The 24,534-nt window shown below is 42.0% G+C and overlaps 3 protein-coding genes across 4 annotated transcripts in view; 2 read left to right on the forward strand and 1 right to left on the reverse strand.

The window, feature by feature from the left end:
• Positions 1 to 1,718: 1,718 nt before the first annotated feature.
• LOC119740374 (branched-chain-amino-acid aminotransferase-like protein 2) lies at positions 1,719 to 4,257 on the forward strand. Its single transcript, XM_038215648.1, has one exon. It carries the CDS (start codon positions 1,855 to 1,857, stop codon positions 2,749 to 2,751), a length of 897 nt encoding a protein of 298 aa, XP_038071576.1. The 5' UTR covers positions 1,719 to 1,854; the 3' UTR covers positions 2,752 to 4,257.
• A 601-nt stretch (positions 4,258 to 4,858) lies between these two features.
• On the reverse strand, positions 4,859 to 24,115 carry LOC119740372 (protein fuzzy homolog). Of its 2 annotated transcripts, none has more exons than XM_038215647.1 (10): positions 24,065 to 24,115; positions 14,463 to 14,584; positions 13,970 to 14,054; positions 12,220 to 12,288; positions 11,809 to 11,913; positions 10,939 to 11,136; positions 9,445 to 9,653; positions 7,382 to 7,563; positions 6,600 to 6,747; positions 4,859 to 5,763 (listed from the first exon to the last, which is right to left on the reverse strand). In XM_038215647.1, exons 1-10 carry the CDS (start codon positions 24,077 to 24,079, stop codon positions 5,691 to 5,693), a joined length of 1,206 nt encoding a protein of 401 aa, XP_038071575.1. In that variant the 5' UTR covers positions 24,080 to 24,115; the 3' UTR covers positions 4,859 to 5,690. The 2 variants fall into 2 exon arrangements, with proteins under 2 accessions (XP_038071575.1, XP_038071574.1); XM_038215646.1 differs by lacking the exon at positions 24,065 to 24,115 and adding an exon at positions 23,583 to 23,755.
• LOC119740371 (nuclear RNA export factor 1-like) overlaps positions 23,826 to 24,534 on the forward strand; it is a 30,808-nt gene continuing 30,099 nt past the window's right edge. The window contains exon 1 of the mRNA XM_038215645.1: positions 23,826 to 24,035. Coding sequence (XP_038071573.1) covers positions 23,981 to 24,035 — 55 coding nt within the window. The 5' untranslated portion in view covers positions 23,826 to 23,980. The remainder of the gene's footprint in view (positions 24,036 to 24,534) is intronic.

Genomic DNA, 24,534 nt, shown 5'->3' on the forward strand with positions numbered 1-24,534 from the left:
TTAAAGTCTGAAACCCATTTCTTTTGTCATGTATAATATCGACTTCAACCTCCAACATAAATGAATACTGAAATAGTCCTTGACGAATTTAAACATTCTTTATTTCACTTTTATCTCGGTGTTCACTTTTGACAATGAATTTCAATAATGAATACCCAATACGTATAGTTACGTGTATAGGCTGCGGTATAGTTGATACATTAAAGCACGGACTGACACGTGTCACATGTTATGAATTCAGACCCCATACACATTTTTTAAAGAGCAGACGCTTACGCAACAGAATATAAAAGGCACATCGGACAAGCATCACGCAAGAGTGAATACTGCTTGATATTTGTAAATATTCCATTGCAAAACAGTCATGCAAACTTCGAATTCGCTCGAGAAAAAAATACTTGCTTTTAAACAAAACCAATTTAGTCATTTACCATTCAATATCTTAGTTTGGTCACCCTCTTTAATCACCGGGTCGAGAATATTCGTCATTACAGATCAAATTCGTCTAAGCTGTTGCACTAACTCTGCTTCTGCTTCTGCTTCGGTACTGCCTTATAAAACACCCTGTGGAGGAATAAGCACGCAGGCGTAGTGCGCTCACTTTATCGTATAGGCCTAACTAGAAATATTTCATTTTTATACCTTGGCCTTCATGATTTTCTATCGGCAAAAAAAGACAAGGCAAGGCTGTCAAAGCTACGGTGACTGATCTATGAACACATGGTTTACATTAGGGCGTTATAACGACGTAATATCATGGTGCCCTATATGAAAGGTGTCCTAATTTTACGGCGGTAAAACACCGTATTACCGCATTATAACGCCTTATACAGCGTTATAACGCCCTGAATTTATGACGTTATAACGTCCTATTATGGTGTTATTACGCCTTGTTACAAATTTCTGGGGGGCCGAAAAGAAAGGTGGGGTCAAAAAACAATTCCGCTCCAAATTTTATATGAAAAGAAAGTCAGTGGAGGGGCTGCGAATGTATTGATTTTGTTGAATTTTGTGGGTAGTTTATGCAATGGCCAAAAAAATGTTCATTTTGGCCCCCGTTGGGCCCCCTCTGGATCCGCCAATTTATATTAAAGCCGTAATTAATAGGGCGTTATAACCCCGTAAATATTTAGGCCGTTAACGGCGACGCGGTGTATTTGTAGGCAAGGCAGGCTGGCGCCTGTGTGACCGTTTTCTGGTGTACAATTAATTATGCTTGCATGGGATACCTGCGATCGCGAGCAAGCAGACCCGTTTTGTTTAATCTCAACTTTTTACACTTGTTTTTGGCAGCATTCAGAGATCGAATACTCGTCTTATATTAATCAATCAGACGAATTTGATTTCTAAACAACAAGCTTTGGCGTAGACGAGACGAAATCCAATACTTCGGGACAAAATCGTGTGCTCATTGTTTGAATTTGCTTGAACTGAATTTGAAATTGTCTGGCAAAAGGCGAAATTAAATATTGGAAGTGCACTAAAATTATTGATGTTGCTTGACGAATTTGAATATTATATAGAATCGGTGAATTCGAATGATAAACGTTTGAAAATAGCCGAGAAAACCTACATTTCGAGGGAACGAAATATATTTTGAGGGAAAGAAATATATTTTGAGGGAACGAAATTTTGAGGGAAAGAAAAATCATCATGCTTGTCCCTTTAGGGGCTCCGTAGAGACAACCGTTCTTAAAAATGCTTTACGGGTTGACTAAATAACAACAATGTGTGTTCATAATCATATACTGGCCCGTTCACAAACTGACCCGTTGACATACGAGTAAATTATCATAAGTGTACCACTGGAGTTGTGATACTGGCCCTACCAATAATATTGATAAAAAAACCAAGATGGCGGATGGGCTCCGTCGTGCGTGTCTTTGGAGCATGCCTCGTTCCGTATCCACAGCCATGGTCAAGTGTCTGAGTTATGTGGACGGAATCCAGGTTGTTAATCAGCTGTATGCTGTTGGGCACTACATGGGTGTCACTGGAGAACTTCCCGAACCAGATCCGAACAACTCGACAGTGTGTCAAATCCTGGACACTATAAGGAGATTTGATGTTGAAAAGGACAAGGCATCGGGGATAGATTACACCATGTTGTCTTATCAGTGGATCCGGGATGAGGTCTTGGAAGCCTCTTACCCCGACAAGAAGCTCCTTCTGTGTCGAGATCAAGCCCAGTACCTGAACGGCAGATACGACATGTTACCTCGGGGATTCAAGCACAGCTTCTTAATCCGTCATCCCATCAGAGTCTTCCGATCTTACAAAACTTTTCTCGCCAATATGTGGGGGTGTGAGATTCCTGACATGCGGGCCCTGCCTCCCATAGCGTTTCCATCTGGGTGCGGTTTCAAGGAACTCTACGATTTGGCCGAGTACGTCCGGGAGAATATCGACCCCTCACCGGTCATACTGGACGCCGATGATCTGCTGCAGGACCCGGCGGGGATCTTGTCGACCTATTGCTCCAGGATGGGAATACCGTACTCCGACAATCTGCTGTCCTGGCAAGCCGACGGTGATGACATCACCAAAACCTGGATCATGGGAAATATTGTCCAAGCATCGAACAGGAGGAATGGCTTCTACAAGCGAGCATTTGAGAGCGTGGGATTCGAGGAACCTTCCCTGCTACCTGATCTGGCGAGCCTGCCGGATGACGTGCAAGCGTGTGTTGAGTACAGCATGGATTACTACGAAAGACTGCATCGTGAAAGAATCAAGCCTCAAAATAATTAGTATTCAGACCTCTGGGTCATTATATTTAATAGCAGTTGATCAAAAATATATTTACTGTCTTAACACTAACTCTGCTTCTGCTTCTGCTTCGGTACTGCCTTATAAAACACCCTGTGGAGGAATAAGCACGCAGGCGTAGTGCGCTCACTTTATCGTATAGGCCTAACTAGAAATATTTCATTTTTATACCTTGGCCTTCATGATTTTCTATCGGCAAAAAAAGACAAGGCAAGGCTGTCAAAGCTACGGTGACTGATCTATGAACACATGGTTTACATTAGGGCGTTATAACGACGTAATATCATGGTGCCCTATATGAAAGGTGTCCTAATTTTACGGCGGTAAAACACCGTATTACCGCATTATAACGCCTTATACAGCGTTATAACGCCCTGAATTTATGACGTTATAACGTCCTATTATGGTGTTATTACGCCTTGTTACAAATTTCTGGGGGGCCGAAAAGAAAGGTGGGGTCAAAAAACAATTCCGCTCCAAATTTTATATGAAAAGAAAGTCAGTGGAGGGGCTGCGAATGTATTGATTTTGTTGAATTTTGTGGGTAGTTTATGCAATGGCCAAAAAAATGTTCATTTTGGCCCCCGTTGGGCCCCCTCTGGATCCGCCAATTTTAGCCGTAATTAAAAGGGCGTTATAACCCCGTAAATATTTAGGCCGTTAACGGCGACGCGGTGTATTTGTAGGCAAGGCAGGCTGGCGCCTGTGTGACCGTTTTCTGGTGTACAATTAATTATGCTTGCATGGGATACCTGCGATCGCGAGCAAGCAGACCCGTTTTGTTTAATCTCAACTTTTTACACTTGTTTTTCAGCCACATTTTCTTTTTGTCCCTCGATCTAACATTAATTGCTTAATCAAATACCACATTTTCCCGGCTGAACTTCAAAACCAGCTTCGGTTTAAAATATTATTTTGTAAATATATTTCGTCACAAAAGAAAGGAAAGGTTTATTTAAAAACGCAAATACTTTGTAAATTAATATTTGCAGAACGAAATGAATAGCTTCGAGGGAAAGGAAAGGAAAAAACTGTAATAGTTTTTGAATCAAACACCCGGACAATATAGACGATATGGACAATATTTTCTTGAACTCAGGATGAGTAGGGGTACAATACGTGTAACAGAATTCCACTCGAAGACATTGAAAGCTTCAGCAGTTTAGCGGGAGTTATAAGGCTAATCGTATACGTAAACCTCGATGTCTATTGTAAACACTCAGATAACTGATGTGAATAGTTTTAGTAATGATATTTATTAGCAGATACGATTTTACTACGATAGTTTTATTTGAGTTGAAGTTTGAAAGTGATTGTTATAGACCTGATGTCATAACGAGAAAAGGCAGGGGGCATCATCACAGCTTTTGAGTTCTCGTTACTGTCAGTGTCTGATTGGCAAACTTCAAGCAGCATGCAGTACAATGTATTATGGTTTCCATGTAGATGCTTACAACTTGGCAATAAATACTTTATTTTTCTATGTAATTTTGATTCGAACTGTTTCTTCCTTCCTCTTGAATTTTGGGTTTGTTTTTATTCATATGGTTTGATTGTCTTCTTTCTCAATGACAAACTGGGAAATCAGTGATTCAAACAAAGGCACGCGGCAGAATGTTTCGAAATAACTGCCGCTCGTGTACAAGGACTGGTGTGGATGGAGATTCTGTCCCACAGGATAGTCTGTCCCCCGGACAAGTTTTCTTAGTTTTGCCAGGATATTGTGTCCCCCCGGACAGTTCTCCTCTAAGAAATAGTGTCCCCCCCCCCTTTAGGATGTTGTCCCCTACCTGTATGGAGAATTTATCCCCAGGATATTCTGTCCCGTGCGGGAAACGTTAAATTTCAAGTCTGAAACCCATTTCTTTTGTCATATATAATATCGACTTCAACCTCCAAAATAAATGAATACGCGCCGCGGATGGCCTTTTTTTTGTTTTTTATCGGGCCATCTTGGTATTTTCTTTCCCCAAATATAATTCTAAGCTGGCGTACTTCTGACATGAAGTCTGCCGGTCCACCATGATGGATTAACTAACATTGTACTGCAAGCGCGCCTGGCTAATGTGAAAGTTACTACACGTTCGGCTGACGTCAAATGGTTTATTTCTCACGCCCACAAAAAAAATGACCACACATTCCCAAAAATACTAAGTTTACCAGTCGCAGTAATTTATTTTTTTTTATAAAGTATTAGTTGTAAAAACTCGAACAATGATATGATAATTAATTATCTGGAATTCATTACTACACCAGGTAATTTAAATGACAGCTTTTACTAAACTTACTTCTCCATCCAGAAGTAAAATTAACATAATATAGCTCTGAGGGTCAGAGATAGTTATTGTGTTTGATTTCGCCAAAATGGCAGCATAAGGCTGTATTATGCTCCCCAAGGGAGCTAAAATGGTCCAAGGAATGCTTTATGTAGCACATAATGGTACAATATTGGCAAATATTTGCCTCATCAATACACACGGATAAAACACAAACTTTTGACTTTGGAGGATAAATCTTTATAGAGATCCAAATTTCAAATGATCTTCTTAGCCCAAGTCTTTGTGCTCCGCCACTGTAGGACACTAGATACCATTTGTTCTTCAATCCACACCACCAAAAATCTCAGTAAATCCCTCAGATTTGGTGCTCATTAGAACTTCACCAGCAGATTGCACATCTAAAGACTGCGACATTCGACTGAACTTGAAGTGCCTATTATTGTCATCCTTGTAGCCACTCATTCTCATCCTGTCTGCACTTCCTTGAATGAGTAACCCATTCAATAGTAAATTTAGGTATAAGCACTGGAGGAGATGTAGTTCAGCAATGATGAATATTTCAGTATCTCATGAATATTCACCGACAACTATCTCATGAATATTCAGTGACTGAATGAAGTCTTTTAAACGGTATGAAGTCTATCAACTGGATTTTCTTCTGTCGTGGAAGACCTTGTCTTTGCTGAGGGTGTTGAGTAAGTCCACAGATATGGACCTGGAGATTTAAAAAAAAAAAAAAAAAAAAAGTATACAAATGTAATTAAGTATTTGCTGAAGCCTTTTGTCGTCTGACTGACTGAGTGACTTCATGATGAGTAAAACTTAAGTGTGCATTATCTTTCAAGTTTAAAACAAAATACTTTCATTAGGCCAAACAAAAAAGTCTCCGGTTTCTGGTATGGAGCTTGCCCAAAAAGTGGTGCGGCGACGCGGCTTTTTTTTTTTTTTACCTGTTTTTTTTGCTTCAAATGTCGGCTGAGGACTGCAATTGGTGCCCGACTAAACTTAGTGAAAATATATGGGAGTCCAGAGAGGCCACATAAAGCTTATTCTCAATCATAACTCCATCTAAAAACACGTTAAAATTGTGCAGCAGCAGCAGGATTCCAGTCAATCCAGTGAGTTTGGCAGTTTTGAGACATCATCTTTTATTGAAAAATTTTTTTTTTTCATTTTGCCGACGCGCATGGCTATGGCGACGCGCGCGCATACCAGAAACCAGAGACTTTTTTGGGGGCCTTAGCCATAGTGTGTAGTAAGCACGTTTTAAGATATGGTCTAATATGTGTGGACAACTTCTTCTTTTTTAATGACACTGAAACTCCACAAAGTCAAATCATGAACTGAAAAACTTGAGGTCCAACCAAAAAATCTTTCTCAAAATGCCTAGCAATGGCCTGGATTGATCAACCCCTCATGGCCTCATCAGAACCTGATTCCTTGGCTCTGCCAACTATGGAGTTCTGCATTCATTATCGCCATTCTATGCTATATGCCACCCGTGTAAGAACAGAATCGGGCCCTAGCAATTAAACAAAAAGACATAGTTACCTCAGAGCGTAATTGGGAACAGCCACAGAGCACACAACAAACAGCTGGTAAGGATTGGAATAGATAGCATAGCACTTGTGGTCTTTGGCGTGCATGTACGTCTCCTTGACGGTGTGGCTGAATGTGGACGACGTATCCCCCGACGGATCTTTTATGAGAATGGGGAAAAGAATTAAGTAAAAAACATGTCCTCAGAGTGTGCAGGGACTTCTTTTACCCTCTTTTCCGAATTAAATTTTCTGTTTTTGGTGATTCGTTGTTTCAATACGAGACGGTAAGTCAGTAAGCAACCTTTTCGTTCAAATGTTTTCAATAAGCAAAAATTGGGGGGGGGGGATTTTTCTTTTTTTCAGATTTATTGATATTTGTAATCTTTGATATACCTACTACACATGTTTAAAAGAAATAGTACAAAAATCGTTGAATAAAAGTGTTTTAAAGGGAAATTAATTGGCATCTTCTGTGTTCACGACTACCAAGCTCAAAACTTTAAAGGCTTTTTTCTCAGTGTTTTACTTTTTTGACATGTCGAGATGTGCAAACTTTAAACAGCCATAACTTGGCAACTGAAAGTCTGATTGAGGTGCAACAAACACTATTGTACGGAGAATTTGATTCTCTTTCCTAATACCCGCAGACCCTCATTCAGAACTCTGCCCTTTTCTGTCTGTAATTGCCAGAACGCCTCGCATTTAGCCCTTGCGTCGGATTCTGAGCAGTAACACTTAAAATTCTTCAGAGAAACTTGATGAGACCTATCTCGGCTGGTGTTCGCCACTCACCGGTTCTCTGAGGACTGTGGCATACCGGGAACAGCGTACCCACTGTGTTCCTGTAGAACGCATTCAGAACCTGTCTCCGTCGTGAGTGGGTCAAGGGACGTCTGTCAGCGGCGCTGCCTTCTTGTATGGGCAAGCGGCAACTCGAAAGACACTTGTGTTGGTTTGTGTTCACGAGAAGAAACCTGTTACCATGAAAAAACCCAAAAAATGCTGAATACAATTTTGACGAATGATCAAGGGCGGATCCAGGGGGGGACCAAAGGGGGCCATGGCTCCCCCCCCCCCAAAAAAAAACGAAACCAATTTTTTGTTTTTTTGTTTTTGTGACATCGCAATAAAGGCAGGCAATGAGTACACCACCATCTTTTCCTCAAAAAAACATTGGTTAAAGCGGTCAGAAATTGCCTCAGATCGCACCACAGAGCATCTAGAATCCAAAGATTTTTCGGGGTCCTTAAGCGGGCCCCGAACCCCACGCCGTAATTTTTTTGACCCACTTTTTTGGGGCCCCCCCCCCCCCAAAAAAAATTGTGTTCTGCATCCGCCCTTGCGAATGATAACCAAGACTATTCTGTGATACGACTTTTTTTTCTTTGCATTGCAACAAATGACAAATGTTTCTTTACTATGGTATGTAAGAGTATACATGTTATGTTTATTGTTCAATACCAAGTATTCTACCTCCACAGCACTTTGTAAGATCTTCAAATTGCAATGGAAAGGATTGTCATTCCATTTGATATATATCGGAAGAACATGGAAATTAACCCTAAGGCCAAAAAAAAAATAAGTCGGTCTCTGGTCAGCGCGCGCGTCGATTTTAATCATGCGCGTCAACCTTTTTTTCCCCAAAATGTTCCGCAGTAGCTCCAACAGCGCCCTCTATTGCCGCACCTCCTCAATTTCTTTTACCAAAGAGCACCGAGGAATGGGAAATTGCACCAAGGCAAACGATTGAGGGCACCAAGGCAAATCATGGAGGACACCAATGTACATGAGGACACCAAAAAAAGCAAAATAGTACCCCACTTTGTCTGTACAATCCAAGCTTGAAAAAAAAAAAAAAAAAAAAAAAATTAAGCCGCATCGCCGCATCAATTCCAGAACTTTGGCCTGACCAGAGACCGAGTATTTTTTTTTTTTGGCCTAATCCCTAGGCTTTTTGCTAGGAAGTACCCTCAATCCTGCAAAATCCTCCAACTGTCTCCAGGTCAAAATTGGATACAGCCTCAATCCTTCAAAGTCCTCCATTAATTTCTTGAATTTGTTAATCGGAGGGGTGACGACCACCGTCTCAATCCTGCAAAATCCTCCAACAATTGATATGTGCAGATGTGGATGATTTCTAGTATTACCTGGGCTTAACATTATGTACGGCTGAACATAAACAACACAAGGTACAACCTAAGACCTTGACACAATGCATCCTCCAAAATCAACCGATACAATTTTTGCCATACAGCCTCAATCCTTTGAAAACCTCCACTTGTGCAAAGAGGATTGGGGTCAGGGAGGAATTAGCAAGGTTATAGTTTATGGTTGTCTTTGTACATGCCAAATTTCTCTACACAATTTTGCTACATTTGAAGCAATTCACATATCCATCTGCAATAAAAGTAGCACGCCTCAAACAAGAGCATTTCTTCATTGATAAGGCCAAACAACAAAATACTTCTGCCTCCGGTTACCCTACCTACCCTATTTTGACAGCCCCTACCCTAATTGTTTTTGGAGGAAAATGAGGAAAAACCCAGAAAACCATCAATTACTACCTTTTAGGCTTGACTACACGCAGACACCTCCATATGATCGTACACCAAAAAAAAAGCGCCACAATTTCCCTACCTACCCTATTTTCAAATGCCATGTAATCGGAAGCAGAACTATTTTTGTTTGGCCTAAGATAAAATAAGAATAAAAATTGAAACTTTTGAAGAGTTAATCTCATAATTCTGAAACTTGAATGTCAACAACAGTGTGATTTTCACCAAGACTGATACAGACAGTAATAGTTTTCAGAAAATGAATGATTTTTTTTTTAAGTGCATTTCTGAGCATCTTACCCTAGAATACCAGAATCCACGCTGAGGCTCTTTGGTATATGCTGGCCAGCTAGCGAGGCCTTCTGACAGGCCCGGAGCGACTCAACGTAAGCCCGCCATGAGGGCTCGACCAATGTGGCTTGGGCGTCGGCTAAAGTGGGCGTGTCCAGACACAGTACACTGACGATGACACCTGGGAGGAGACTAATGCTGAGGAGACGGTGGGGAACCTGTCAAGAGAGATTCAAGAGTGGGCGGAGTCCACATTAGCCTGGTATCATTCACAAAGCTGCTATGCTTTGTGGAGTGCTGTGGTCCAATGTTAACGTTGTTCGACTCGTGTGCCGTGGTACATGGGTTCGAATCCTGACCGTGGGAACATATGGTGCTTGTGCTCTTGAGCAAGGCACTTTACCGTTATTGCTTCGTCCTTCAGATGGGACGTAAAGCCGTAGGTCCCGTGTTTTGTGTAATGCACCCAATAACACTTATCGATAAGAGAAGGGGTTTGCCCCGGTGTTTCTGGCAGTGGCTGCAATATGCACCGCAGCACCTTGTAAAGCCTTATAAGGTGCTACATAACGGGTCTCATATTTCTCATGTACTTCATGTTCCTGTATTTAATAATAAACATAATTTCCAGCGCCTTGAGTACCTTATTGTTGGTAGATACATGCGCTATATAAAACTCCGATATTATTATTACATAGAAAATAAATGTTCAGCAAAATTTACATGAGAAAGTGGACCTGACTGAAAAATGGAAATTGCTGCAATCTTCAAAACTACAAGCATGACAACCTCAAATGTGGTATCAACTTAAAGGGGACAACAAGACCTTTCATTTGAATGATGTGGCAGTGAGATGGAGTATGGTTAAGTGTATTTGTTATCAAAAAAACATTTTTTTGTTGAGCCAAAAATAGTGGATTTTGGGTAGTCATTTTGGTACCCTGTTAACGTGAGTTTTTAAGGCAGAGAGAAAGGCTGGTAACTTGTTTTTGCTGGGAGAATATTCTCCATGATCCTCAGAGTCATTTGTCATTGGGTTATCACGCTTAGCCAACAGACCTGGATTGGTAAGCTTTATCGACATTGGGATTTCTGATTGGGAAGACAAGAGGGTTATGTTGAAATCATATCAAGTCAATTTACCTTAATTGTTCTTGTACATGTTTCCAATTTGACCACCAACATTTGAACACTTTTTGCAAGCCCTAACTCCATCTATATTAAGCTCCATATAAAGAAATCAGCGGCAAAGCTATAACATCAGTCTGTCAAACTCTTGATCTTGAAGGTTCTGATAGATTTAGGGCAAAGTCACACAAGACAATTTTCAAAAGAAAATCTGGAGGAACGAAATGCCGTGCAACATTCTGTTGAATGTCTTCAAAACATGACACAGGTCTATCGGTCATGTTCTTCTTAGAGACTGCCTCAAACAAGGGGACTGTTAATTGCGTTGTGAGACACGGTCCTTAGAGTTTAACAAGGGGTTTTGATGGACATTACCTTGGGGCTTGCATGCGGGAGGTAAATGGGTACATCACTGGAGGTGCCCGTGGGTAACGTGTTGATGAAGGCAGCGAGGAGCGTCATCTCCTGGCCAGTCAGACTCCACCATTTGTCTGTGGCTGTCACCAGCCGGCCGTTGCAATGCAGACAGCCAAAGGTGCTATCAGCGCTGTTGATGAAAGCCTCCAGAGGCTCCTGTATGATCAGAGTTGTGGAGATGTTATTCACTGCGGAAGTTGTGAAATCACTCGGAGGTGCAAGCACGTGCAACCACGGTTTGGCCAAAAATAAGTTGTTTCAGTTCTGTTCTTGGATTGCCTATTTCTGTTTGTACTGTAAAATTCCAGTTATAACATACTTTTAATTATGATGTCAATCTGCCAACAACAAAAATTGTTCTAGCGTACAGACCTTATGTATCAAGGCAGAGTCAGAAGTCAACGGTTTTGTATCGCTGGGATAGGCATGATCACACCTTTTGTGCATTCAAAATTGAAATAACAAGGAACACTCTCTGAGATACATGTACCTGCTATGCATAAGGTCTATTCAAAAACCCATCCTAACATCCCCCTTCCTCATCAGGTTGAGGCCCCCACCCCTTCCTTTCCAACACATTACCCCTCAAAATAATACATGGATGAAGTGTGTTGAAAAAAAGAGAGCAAATAGCAGAAAGCATGTGATAATCTCCAGCAGAATCCAGCTCTATGAATAATGCGGAGAAACATTTGCTTTTATTTGTCCAATTTAAGTTAATCTAAAGACCTCCCCTTTCTGCTATCTCCCCAAAAGTGACGACGACTCTGAACCCTCCCCCACCCCTACCCCCACCATACCATGTACTGCATCTTTTGCTTACTGTACCTGAAGGGTAGCATTCTCTGGGCATGCCAGGACATCTACAGCTTCGCACAGGCCCCCAAAAAACTCTGAGTTGACTAGGAGGAAGTCAATGACACCAAAACACACCTGCATGCACAGAATTACATGTACAACATCAAATTGTGCATTTCCTGCCAAGAGCTTTCAAAAAATATATTGGCCTATCATACAGAGTTAGACACTTTGAAAATAATTTTGCACCACTTTGGAGGTTTGTCTTCAAATCAATTCAAATCTTCTTGATATTTCAAAAGCACTAAATTTTGACAATCTTCGTAAGAATGTGTGCCTTTAAGGGGAAGAATGTGGGAAGTATGCTCCATACCAAATAAAGGTTCCATGCCTTCCATATAAAAAGTTAACTCTTTATGAACTAGCATTGAAAGCTCTTACCTTCAGGTCTCTCCTTAGCCGTTCCACATTTTTAATGTTTTCGAGGGTGTCTAAGCCAATGAACATCACCTAAAAATAGACAAAACAGAGAACACTTCATTTTTACCTGAATAAATCTGTGGCCAAAATCCAGATGGTTAACGGAATGTGAAAGGCAGCCACTTTTTAAATCTTTTTAAAAATGTTCGTGATGATCTGATTTTGTTCGATTGCAAGACACTGGGATCAATGTGTAGTGAAGGATTTTGGCAGATTGAGGAAGGTTTCAAGGAAAAAATGCCACCCTGTTAGTCCCTGAGAAGCCATGAGAACACAAGAGTAAGGCCCAATTTCTTTTGGTTTCCTTGTTCCTGGAAAATATAAATCAATGGGTGGTCCCTGGGAAAATGAAAACCTAGCAGGTCCCTGGATAATATAACCAACGGTTGGTCCCTGGGAAAATGCAAACCTAGCAGGTCCCTGGATAATATAAACCAACGGTTGGTCCCTTGGAAAATGTAAACCTAGCAGGTCCCTGGATAATATAACCAACGGTTGGTCCCTGGGAAAATGTAAACCTAGCAGGTCCCTGGATAATATAACAAACGGTAGGTACCTGGGAAAATGTAAACCTAGCAGGTCCCTCGATAATATAAACCAACCGTTGGTACCTTGGAAAATGTAAACCTAGCAGGTCCCTGGATAATATAATCAATGGTTGGTCCCTGGGAAAATGTAAACCTAGCAGGTCCCTGGATAATATAACCAATGGTTGGTCCCTGGGAAAATGTAAACCTAGCAGGTCCCTGGATAATATAATCAATGGTTGGTCCCTGGAAAAAAGTAAACCTAGCAGGTCCCTGGATAATATAACCAACGGTTGGTCCCTGGGAAAATGTAAACCTAGCAGGTCCCTGGATAATATAACCAATGGTTGGTCCCTGGGAAAATGTAAACCTAGCAGGTCCCTGGATAATATAACCAACGGTTGGTCCCTGGGAAAATGTAAACCTAGCAGGTCCCTGGATAATATAACCAATGGTTGGTCCCTGGGAAAATGTAAGCCTAGCAGGTCCCTGGATAATATAACCAACGGTTGGTCCCTGGGAAAATGTAAGCCTAGCAGGTCCCTGGATAATATAACCAACGGTTGGTCCTTGGGAAAATGAAAACCTAGCAGGTCCCTGGATAATATAAAACAACGGTTGGTCCCTGGGAAAATGTAAATCTAGCAGGTCCCTGGATAATATAACCAATGGTTTGTCCCTGGGAAAATGTAAATCTAGCAGGTCCCTGGATAATATATCAAACAGTTGGTCCCTGGAAAAATGTAAACCTAGCAGGTCCCTGGATAATATAAAACAACGGTTGGTCCCTGGGAAAATGTAATCTAGCAGGTCTCTGGATAATATAACCAATGGTTGGTCCCTGGGAAAATGTAAACCCAGCAGGTCCCTGGATAATACAACCAACGGTTGGTCCCTGGGAAAATCCAAACCTAGCAGATCCCTGGATAATATAACTTTAGTTGGTCCCTGGGAAAATGTAAACCTTACAGGTCCCTGGATAATACATGCATAACCAATGGTTGGTCCCTGGGAAAATGTCAACCTAGCAGGTCCCTGGATAATATAACCAACGGTTAGTCCCGGGAAAATGTAAACCTAGCAGATCCCTGGATATTATAACTCCAGATGGTCCCTGGGAAAATGTAAAACAGTGTATGGTCTCTAAATAAATGAGAAAGACCCAAGCTCATTAACAAACCTACCATTGTATGAAAGATATGATCGAGTAGCGTGTTAAGATGAACATCACTGCAACCATCATCTGGTACAATCAGCACTAGTGTCACACTATCAAGGAAAAGACCACATTTAGTCTAAAATTGCTGAAAGAAAAAACTTATCTGCAGACCTGCACACTTTTTTGCAGTTTGAGAAAATCAGGGTGCACATTCTATGTCAGCTCATGATGGCCCAACAAAGGTCAAAACTGGTAAAAGCTGTTTAAACAATGCGTAAAGTCTTAATTGAACATTTGAAATTGGAAAATGAGGTTTTGAAATGAAATCTTCACATTTTAAAGTAGACCTCATTTTCAGTAGACCAACCATTTTACAAATCATTTTCTGTCCTTTGTTCTCACAGGCAAAGTTATTGGAGTTTTCAACAATCTCTACATTAGTCATCAGCCAACTTTTCAGAAATGAACTTCCTTAATTGTCTGAACTTGTCTCTTTTTGGTAGCTCATTCTGACATACCTATTATGAAAGACTTTCCAGACCACCTTTGCTTCCTCTGTGGTTGTGCTCTGCAATCCTACATCGTGATTCTGGGCAAACATCTGAACCCCATACAGCATGCCTTGCTCCGCAAAGGCCAACTGGAAAATAAAGACACAACAAGGTTAAATAAAAGGGATATTTTTTTGCATACAAAAAAGTCAGCAGCCTTGCAAATTCTGTTTCACTTCATTTATTACTGCTCAGGTAAGCACAATTACAGACACAAAATACAAATATTCAAACGTTTTGGGTAATCGTGTAGTTTCGGGCCCCGTTAATTAAGAGGACGAAAAGACACTTTTATGTTTTGGAACGTGAGTTAAGAACATTTTCAAACTCAAAGTATTCATAAGAACATTGGAGGAAATGTAACGTAGAAAAATAGATCACTAGAGAAAACACCTGGTTCCAATGATTATGTCGCGATTTAGCTTTTTAAACTGGGACAAAAAAAGAAAAAGAAAAGGAATCAAGGAAACAAAAATAGACTTCTCACAAATTTAATTTAGTCTCAAAAAAAAAAACTTCCAACAAACAAAAAAAACAATTTCTATCCTTAAGCGCAAAAACTAGTTTCCAGAAATACTTCAAGGCAAAAAAATCTCAATCAGGATCAACAACGTATAAAACACTCAAAAGAATTTGCCAGGGATAAAAAAAATTAACAATTTGATAAAAAAAACTAAGTTAAAATAATAAAACCCAAAGAAGAAAAAAGGGAGAAACCCACAGAAGAAAAAAAGGAGAAACAGAAGAAAACCCACACAGCACTAAAGGAAATGACTCTAAAAGCACAGGAATGAACTAAAAACCTGCAACAAGAAAATAAGAAAGAAACAAATGGCAATTTAAAAACAGTTCTTATAAAACAAAACTCCTATGAAACTACAGTCCATGTACTAAAGTATGCTCTAAGCAACAAAAGGGTCCAAATACAAGTTTGCCACTGTGTGCACAAGGGATTAACACATATAAACTTCAAGATCCTGCACAGTCCTATGGGTCATTATGTATGCAAATCCTCTGGACTGCCTCAATAAACTATTACTTCTAGGAAGGAGGGAACAAAGGATTAAGGCATGGTCTAGGCTAAATGAATACAGGTCTATGTACATGAAGTCAAAAAGAGCAACTAAAAAACCTAGAATAATATGAAAATCAACTCAAAATGCAAGAAAAAGGAACTTAAACTCTGAGGATATTATACACATGAAACGTAAATGCAGATAATCCTAGACTCAAGCAATTAAAACCTGGGCAAACTTATATTACAAAACTTATTAGAAAATCACACATTTTCAATACTTTCCAAGAAAAGGACTTCTCAAATGTCTAGAAATGAGCCAAAAGAATAAACAAGTTGGAATAAAAACTTAAAACAGTAATCAAAAGTTTCTAAGTTTCTAAACAAAAAGCTAGTTAAAACAACTTCTAAGAAAAGAGCGGAGACACAAACGATTTCATGTATAGGAAAAAAACTCAGTCTTAAAAGGAGCTAAAATGATACTGAACTGGATAATATGAGTATCATAAAGGCAAATATAAAACTGGAATTATACAATAATAAGAAAAGTAATGAAAACTCATGAAACTTACCAAAAATGGAGCAGACACTTGTGATCGGGATGAAAATGTACACCAATGCTAGAGTAGGGCTTATATGTCTTGCCTGTGTGATGCTGGTCTGCTGAATGAGCCTCTAGGTCAATGAACTAAAGCTACACAGGAAGTTGGGGCCAGAATAAACAATGGGGGAAGGGGGAGGCCACTACTTAACTAAACACGGGAGAAGAGGGGGTGTACTCCTATAAAAAGACGGATAGCAGATCTGAAACTAGGGAAAAACTTTAACTTATTTTCTGCTCCTTTACACTCTCCCCATCTTTAAAATGTTGGCTCCTGACAACAACAAAAATTACTTATGAAAAAACAATAGTTATATACAGTACACAAAATTATCTAGTCTCGAAAACGGAGTGGTAGCTGGGTCACACGTCTAGGTCTGCTGAAAATCTCCACAGACTCGTCAGAGCTGGAGGGGCAGTCTTCATCCGCTGAATCGTCAGGATCGGAACTTGAGTTAGAGCCTGATGTCTGGTCTCTAGGCTGGGGTTCATCGATGGATGAAGATGCCGCGTCGTCATACTTGGGCGACGGACGGATGACACAGGACGTCTCATCTGAAGAGAGAAGTGGTACAGCCTCGTGTTCTGGTGTATCTACTGGGAAGGGACATCTTGTCAACAGGTTCCTGTGGACAGACTTCGTCTTCATGGAGTCAAGTTGCCTGACAACATACACTGGACCTTGGAGATGTCGTCTGACCACAATGTAGGGGGTCTCCTCCCACTTGTCTTTCAGCTTGTGCTTTCCTCGAAGCGACTTGTTGGCCAGAAGCACCTTGTCCCCAGGATTGAAGGTGGTTTCCTTGACTGTCTTGTCGTAGTTTTCTTTCTGCTTCTGACGAGATCTCTCTGCTTTGGCCTCAACCTCTTGATAGGCTCGATGAAGTTGTCGCTGAAGATTCTCGACAAAGATAGGAAGTTCAGCATCTGCATCTCCTTCAGCATGTCGTTGGGTCAGGGATGGAAACTGGACATCGACAGCAAGCTTGGGCTCCCTCAGGAACATTAAGAAGAAAGGTGAGTGGCCAGTTGACTCGTGTTGTGTGCTGTTGTAAGCATGAGTCAATGTCTCGGTGTACATCGCCCAGTTCCTCTTCTCGGTCTCCTCAAGGGTGCCCAACATCGACAGGAGTGTACGATTAAATCGTTCCGTCATGCCGTTGCCTTGGGGGTGATACGGAGTTGTCTTTGACTTCTGCACTCCTAGGAGGCGACACAGCTCTTTCACGATCCCCGACTCAAAACATCTCCCCTGGTCAGAGTGAATCTGTTCGGGGATACCATAGTTGACAATGAATTTCTGCCACAAGATTTTCGCCACCGTTGTCGCCTTCTGGTCCTTCGTGGGGTAGGCTTGTGCGTAGCGCGTGAAGTGGTCAGTGAGGACCAGAACATTCTCGTATCCACCTGATGATCTTTCTAGGCTTAAGAAGTCGATGCAGATGAGTTGCAGGGGTCGCTCTGTCCGGATGTTCTGCAAGCCAGCACTTCTCCTGGTGTCTGGGAGCTTCCTCAGTGCACACCGCTTGCAGGCCTCCACATACCTCTTTACATCGGTGTGTAGCCCTGTCCAGAAGAAACGGCTCCTCACCAGCTGAAGTGTTTTCTGGAACCCTAGGTGGCCCATCGTGTCATGCAACCTCCTCAATACCTCTGACTTCAGAGCTTCAGGAAGAACAGGGATATGACGCATCTGTCTATCTTCACCTCTGTCGTAGGTAAGCAGACCCTCGCTGACATCAAGTTGGTCCCAGGATCGAAGGAGACGCTGTACTGCTTTTTCTTCCCGTCTGCACTGCCTCATGCTGGGCTTACTTTGCCGGGTTAACCTAAGGTGTGTGACTCTTCTTATTGTTGCATCATTCTGTTGGGCCTCAAGAAGGTCGATGCCATTCTCCATCAGGCTTGTGTCAGGAAGTTGATGGTGGTCCTGCTCAGATCCAGAGGGTTCTTCGCTAGATTTTGTGCTAGGGCTGCTTCGATGTGCATCATCCATCCGGTGGGTGTCTTGTGCTCTTGCTGCTGCTGCTGCCACACCCACATGTACCTCTGCCGTCACGGTGGCCTCTTTCACAGGGCTCTGGCCTACAGGTTCTCCTCCTTCTGTGGAGTCTAGGATGCGAGCTACCTCCTCCCGTGGTATTCTTGATAGGGCATCGGCATTGCTGTTGGCCTTTCCTGGGCGGTACCGAATATCAAGATTGAAGAGAGAGAGGTCATTCACCCAGCGTTGGCCGTTGGCATCTAACTTCGCACTCTTCAGGACATATGTTAAGGGATTGTTGTCCGTGATAGCTGTTACATTGTGACCATAGAGATAGTCCCTGAACTTGTCAGTCAGAGCCCAGTGTAGTGCACGAAACTCCAGTTTGTGCGCCGGGTATCTCTTTTCCGCTGTAGACAGGCTTCGACTGGCATAGGCCACCACTCGTTCGCGACCTTCTTGCACCTGAGTCAGTACAGCTCCAAGGCCATCCAGGGACGCATCGGTCTGTACTACAAACGGCAGTTGGTAATCGGCATAGGCGAGGATAGGTGAAGACACCAGCTTGCTCTTGAGGGTCCGGAAGGCGGTTTCGCATGCTTCGGTCCAAACAAATGGAGGGTCCTTGGTGCCTCGTTTCCCTCCTATAAGTGAGAAGAGGGGACTGGCTATCTTCGCATAGTCCTGGACGAACTTTCGGTAGTACCCTGTGATTCCTAGGAAACCTCTCACCTCCTTCTTAGATGTTGGAACTGGCCACTCTTCTATTGCAGATAGCTTGTCTGGGTTTGTCTCTATACCCTCTGATGAAACGATGTGGCCGAGGTACTTCACGCTTCGCTTCAGAAGATGGCACTTTGAGGGTTTCAGTTTCAGATTGTGTTCTCTGAACCGTCCGAAAACTTCGTCTAGTCTGGCGATGTGTTCCTCGATCGTTTCACTGAAAACGATAACATCGTCGAGATACAGGAGAACACTCTCAAAGTGCATTCCGGCAAAGACTGTGGACATCAGCCGTTGGAAGGTTGCGGGGGCGTTCACGAGGCCAAAGGGCATCCGTGTGAACTCGAACAGGCCCATGGGTGTCGTGAAGGCAGTCTTGGATTGGTCCTTTTCTGCTACCTTGACTTGGAAATAGCCAGAGGTGAGGTCCAGGCATGTGAAGTATTTTGCTTTTCCCAAAGCGTCCAGCGTTTCTTCAATTCGTGGAAGGGGAAAAGCATCTCGGACCGTGCGGGAGTTCAGCTTACGGTAGTCAATGCAAAGTCTGATGCTGCCGTCCGTCTTCCTCACAACCACGACTGGTGAGGCAAATGGGGACTGACTGGGCTTAACGACACCAGCATTCTTGAGGTCATCTATGTGTTTTCTCACTTCTTGAAACTCTGCTTGTGGTATCCTCCGATAAGGCAGTCGGAAAGGGGTAGGGTCGATGAGGGGTATTTCGTGCTCAACTGCCGGTGTGTGGCCGATGTCCATTTGATCTTGGGAGAAAACATCAGCATTCTTCCTCAGCAGCTCTTCAACAGCAGTCTTCTCAGATGGCGACAGGTCTACATCACAAAAGTTTATATCTGGTACAGGATTGTCATGGGACACCAGATGCTCAAAGGATGTCATCTCCGCTGCGTCTTCAGATGTGGAGGACTGGAGGATTTGAACACACGAAAGCAATGCGAGGACCGAGTTCTTCCTGACAGTGATTGTCTGATGAGACAAGTTGCACAGTCGGAGGGGAGCTCTGCCATCTTTGACCTCTACAAGTGCCCGACCGACACCTAAATTCTGGTACTTGTTTCCCTCTACTAGTGCAGTGATGGTCCGCCCTCTGGTTGCTTGTGGTGCCCTAGCTGTGATGACAACTTCTGCTCCCGGTTGAACCTTCAATGGGCGTCTGCCTGTGTAGCGAAGATGGCCAATGTCACCACTCGTTCTGGCGATGTCAACTCCATCTACGTTGACGCACTGAAAGGCTGTATACCAGGTCTGTGATCTTTTCTTGGTTTGGGACATCAGTCCTCTGCCATACCGATCATGCAGGGTGTTGCGCAGAGCCAGGATCGCATTCGTTCCGAGGAGAAGGGGGATGTTGCGTCGAAAGGGGGTGTCTGGCACTACCAGGGCAGGGACGTTATTTACCTTTTGTCCCAGGGCGTCAATACTAAGCAGGATGTATCCCTTGTGGGGGACTCTCTGACCTCCAGCACCTTTGATTAAGATATCTGAAGACCGCAGGGCCTCACATCTAAGCTGTGGATGTCCCCTGACAAACACATCAGTGATGGTGGTCACTTGGGAACCCGTGTCCACGAGAGCCTGACAGCATTTGCCTGAAACTACCACTTCGGTGGTGCTGACTGGTCCAGCGATATGCATTGGCCCCTCCTTTTGCTGAGATTCCTGGCAAGCTTGGGTAGAAACCATTCCTGTGCTCCTCTCATTTACCAAAAGCACTGTGTGGGTTTCGATTTAAAAAAAAACTTTCAAAGAAGAAAAAAATGTCCCAGCTAAAAAACAAAAATTGGCTAAATTCCTAAAGAAAATTAATCAACCCGGGTTTCGGCACCAAAAATGTAACGTAGAAAAATAGATCACTAGAGAAAACACCTGGTTCCAATGATTATGTCGCGATTTAGCTTTTTAAACTGGGACAAAAAAAGAAAAAGAAAAGGAATCAAGGAAACAAAAATAGACTTCTCACAAATTTAATTTAGTCTCAAAAAAAAAAACTTCCAACAAACAAAAAAAACAATTTCTATCCTTAAGCGCAAAAACTAGTTTCCAGAAATACTTCAAGGCAAAAAAATCTCAATCAGGATCAACAACGTATAAAACACTCAAAAGAATTTGCCAGGGATAAAAAAAATTAACAATTTGATAAAAAAAACTAAGTTAAAATAATAAAACCCAAAGAAGAAAAAAGGGAGAAACCCACAGAAGAAAAAAAGGAGAAACAGAAGAAAACCCACACAGCACTAAAGGAAATGACTCTAAAAGCACAGGAATGAACTAAAAACCTGCAACAAGAAAATAAGAAAGAAACAAATGGCAATTTAAAAACAGTTCTTATAAAACAAAACTCCTATGAAACTACAGTCCATGTACTAAAGTATGCTCTAAGCAACAAAAGGGTCCAAATACAAGTTTGCCACTGTGTGCACAAGGGATTAACACATATAAACTTCAAGATCCTGCACAGTCCTATGGGTCATTATGTATGCAAATCCTCTGGACTGCCTCAATAAACTATTACTTCTAGGAAGGAGGGAACAAAGGATTAAGGCATGGTCTAGGCTAAATGAATACAGGTCTATGTACATGAAGTCAAAAAGAGCAACTAAAAAACCTAGAATAATATGAAAATCAACTCAAAATGCAAGAAAAAGGAACTTAAACTCTGAGGATATTATACACATGAAACGTAAATGCAGATAATCCTAGACTCAAGCAATTAAAACCTGGGCAAACTTATATTACAAAACTTATTAGAAAATCACACATTTTCAATACTTTCCAAGAAAAGGACTTCTCAAATGTCTAGAAATGAGCCAAAAGAATAAACAAGTTGGAATAAAAACTTAAAACAGTAATCAAAAGTTTCTAAGTTTCTAAACAAAAAGCTAGTTAAAACAACTTCTAAGAAAAGAGCGGAGACACAAACGATTTCATGTATAGGAAAAAAACTCAGTCTTAAAAGGAGCTAAAATGATACTGAACTGGATAATATGAGTATCATAAAGGCAAATATAAAACTGGAATTATACAATAATAAGAAAAGTAATGAAAACTCATGAAACTTACCAAAAATGGAGCAGACACTTGTGATCGGGATGAAAATGTACACCAATGCTAGAGTAGGGCTTATATGTCTTGCCTGTGTGATGCTGGTCTGCTGAATGAGCCTCTAGGTCAATGAACTAAAGCTACACAGGAAGTTGGGGCCAGAATAAACAATGGGGGAAGGGGGAGGCCACTACTTAACTAAACACGGGAGAAGAGGGGGTGTACTCCTATAAAAAGACGGATAGCAGATCTGAAACTAGGGAAAAACTTTAACTTATTTTCTGCTCCTTTACAGAAAGAATGTTGCATCCTGACGCCACGTCTTTGGCTGTGTACGGAGTCTATAGTATAGACAATGATAGAGTTGAATGCATTTTCTATCTTTTCAACATTTTTGCAGTGACTGACCTTCATAAGTTCATTTACGATAATCATATGATGAAAAAAGTGGCGTCAGGATGCAACATTCTTTTCAAAGTGGAAATGTTTCTCAGTCCCAGACATTTTTGCAATGTAGTAGGCTAGTACTACCACCAGTAACAATTTAGCAACAACAACAGAGACATAGTTAACTTTGTGTACAAATCTATATCGATAAATAAAATAACGTCAGGTACTAGCTTGAGTAACTCCAGCTGACATGCTCATATTCATGCTACATGTGAATGAATATGAGCATGTCAGCTGGAGTTACTCAAGCTAGTCAGGTACCGTAATTGCTAAGCGTACTAAATGCCTAATTTAGAAATTTATTATTATTAGGCCTAAATGAATCTAAATGAAACTGTCACGCCCCAACTATCGCATCGGTCCCAACTATAGTTGGGACTGTCCCAACTATAGTGCGGCAGTTGGGTCGGCCCAACTATAGTTAGGACTGGAGTACGAGTTGCGCCGGATGCTTCATGCTTGATAGATCTTGTTGGATTAAATGTTCCGCGGCGCTGGCACCGTGTATTCGTCGTGCATGCATGCCGCAAGGCTGGCCGGTCACGTGGTACTGCCTAGTTGGATGAGTTGTCCAGCTGCTGGGTTGATTGTCCAGCAACATTTTGCAAAATTCACTAGTATAGATGGGCCCCACCCATAGCTAATGTCAAAGGTCCCAAGTAAAGTCGGACAGTATGTAACAGAGCTGTAGGGAATGTTTTATAGTCGTCGTACATCAATGTAAACTATAGTTGGGACCGCCAAATAAAAATATTGCAGTGGCCCAACTACAGATGGTCCCCACCCATAGATAATTTCATTGGTCCCAAGTAAAGTCAGATGTGTATTAGAGTTGTAGGGAATGTTTTATAATCGTACAACAATGTACACTATAGTTGGGACCGCAAAATAAAAAGATTGGAGTGGCCCAACTATAGATTCGCCCCATCAATAACTAATTTCAGTGGTCCCCAGTAAAGTCAGATGTGTATCAGAGCTGAAGGAACGTTTTACAGTTGTACATCAATGTAAACTATAGTTGGGACACCGCAAAATAAAAAGATCGGAGTGGCCCAACTATAGATGGGCCAGCCCAACAATGGAACTTACAGTTGGGACCGTCCCAACTATAGTTGGGACAGGCCCAACTATAGTTGGGCCAGCCCAACTGTGGAACTACAGTTGGGACAGGCCCAACTATAGTTGGGACAGGCCCAACTATAGTTGGGACCGATGCGATAGTTGGGGCGTGACAAAACTACACTATGTCCTTACTGCCTTTGATTGGCCCTTTGATCGCGTGAACAAAGGAAGACCACCTTCATTTGTGAGACAAACCAAATACACTGCCTGAGTGTCATCCATTCTCATGTTGTTTGTAAATATTTTTGGTCGATGATGCTGTAGGCCCGTTCTAAACTGTATTTCTCAACGTCGTGAAATTTCTGGTTTCTAACACAGCGCCCTCTTGCGGTCCAATCAGACAATTTTTGTTATAGTCGGGCTCCAATTACTACAGGAAATCGTATGGAGTTGATCACGAAAGAATTCCAGAAACAGTACCACAGGTTTTTTCCGCAAAATGGTGCCGTAATTTGCTGCAGCTTCGCAACCGAAGTGCTTCTTGTACGAAGGGGTTTTAAACTCAAATTAGAACGTTAAACTGAGTCAAGATGTCCAGAAGAAACAATCGGAACAGAGACGGAGGTCGCAGTCAACAGTTTTACGGTCAGTGTGCACTTTGTTAGACTACTCACCGTGCTACTGCTCATAATATGGCCCGTACCACCGGCGGCGCGGCATGACGGTGACCGTGATACGCAATTATTTTTTTCTGCAACCAAGTATAGTCAATGACCAAATCAATGCGCAGCTTTTTTTTCTGGTTTTTTTTTTTTTTACAATCCCCATTATGGCTATCATTGCAGCAGTCGACCATCTGGTGGAGTAATTGCAGAATACCCCGCTACTCGGAAATACACCCCTAAAATCACTGGCTACGAGGTTGGAATCACTGCAAAAGAAACAATTCAAGTCCATTGCCAGCTACGCGGATACTAGTGGGGGTCCATTAAAATTATTTGAGAACGAAGCAACACTAAATGAATGGGAGTTGCTGAAAAAATTCTAAGTCCAAACCAACCACCCTGTTGGCGGCTACGAGGCTACGGAGTGGGAGTCCCCTTGAATATGCTTGAGAACGAAGCAACACAAAATGAATGGGAGT

The sequence above is a fragment of the Patiria miniata genome, unplaced genomic scaffold (genome assembly GCF_015706575.1).
Source record: "Patiria miniata isolate m_02_andy unplaced genomic scaffold, ASM1570657v1 HiC_scaffold_5, whole genome shotgun sequence".
NCBI lineage: Eukaryota > Metazoa > Echinodermata > Asteroidea > Valvatida > Asterinidae > Patiria > Patiria miniata.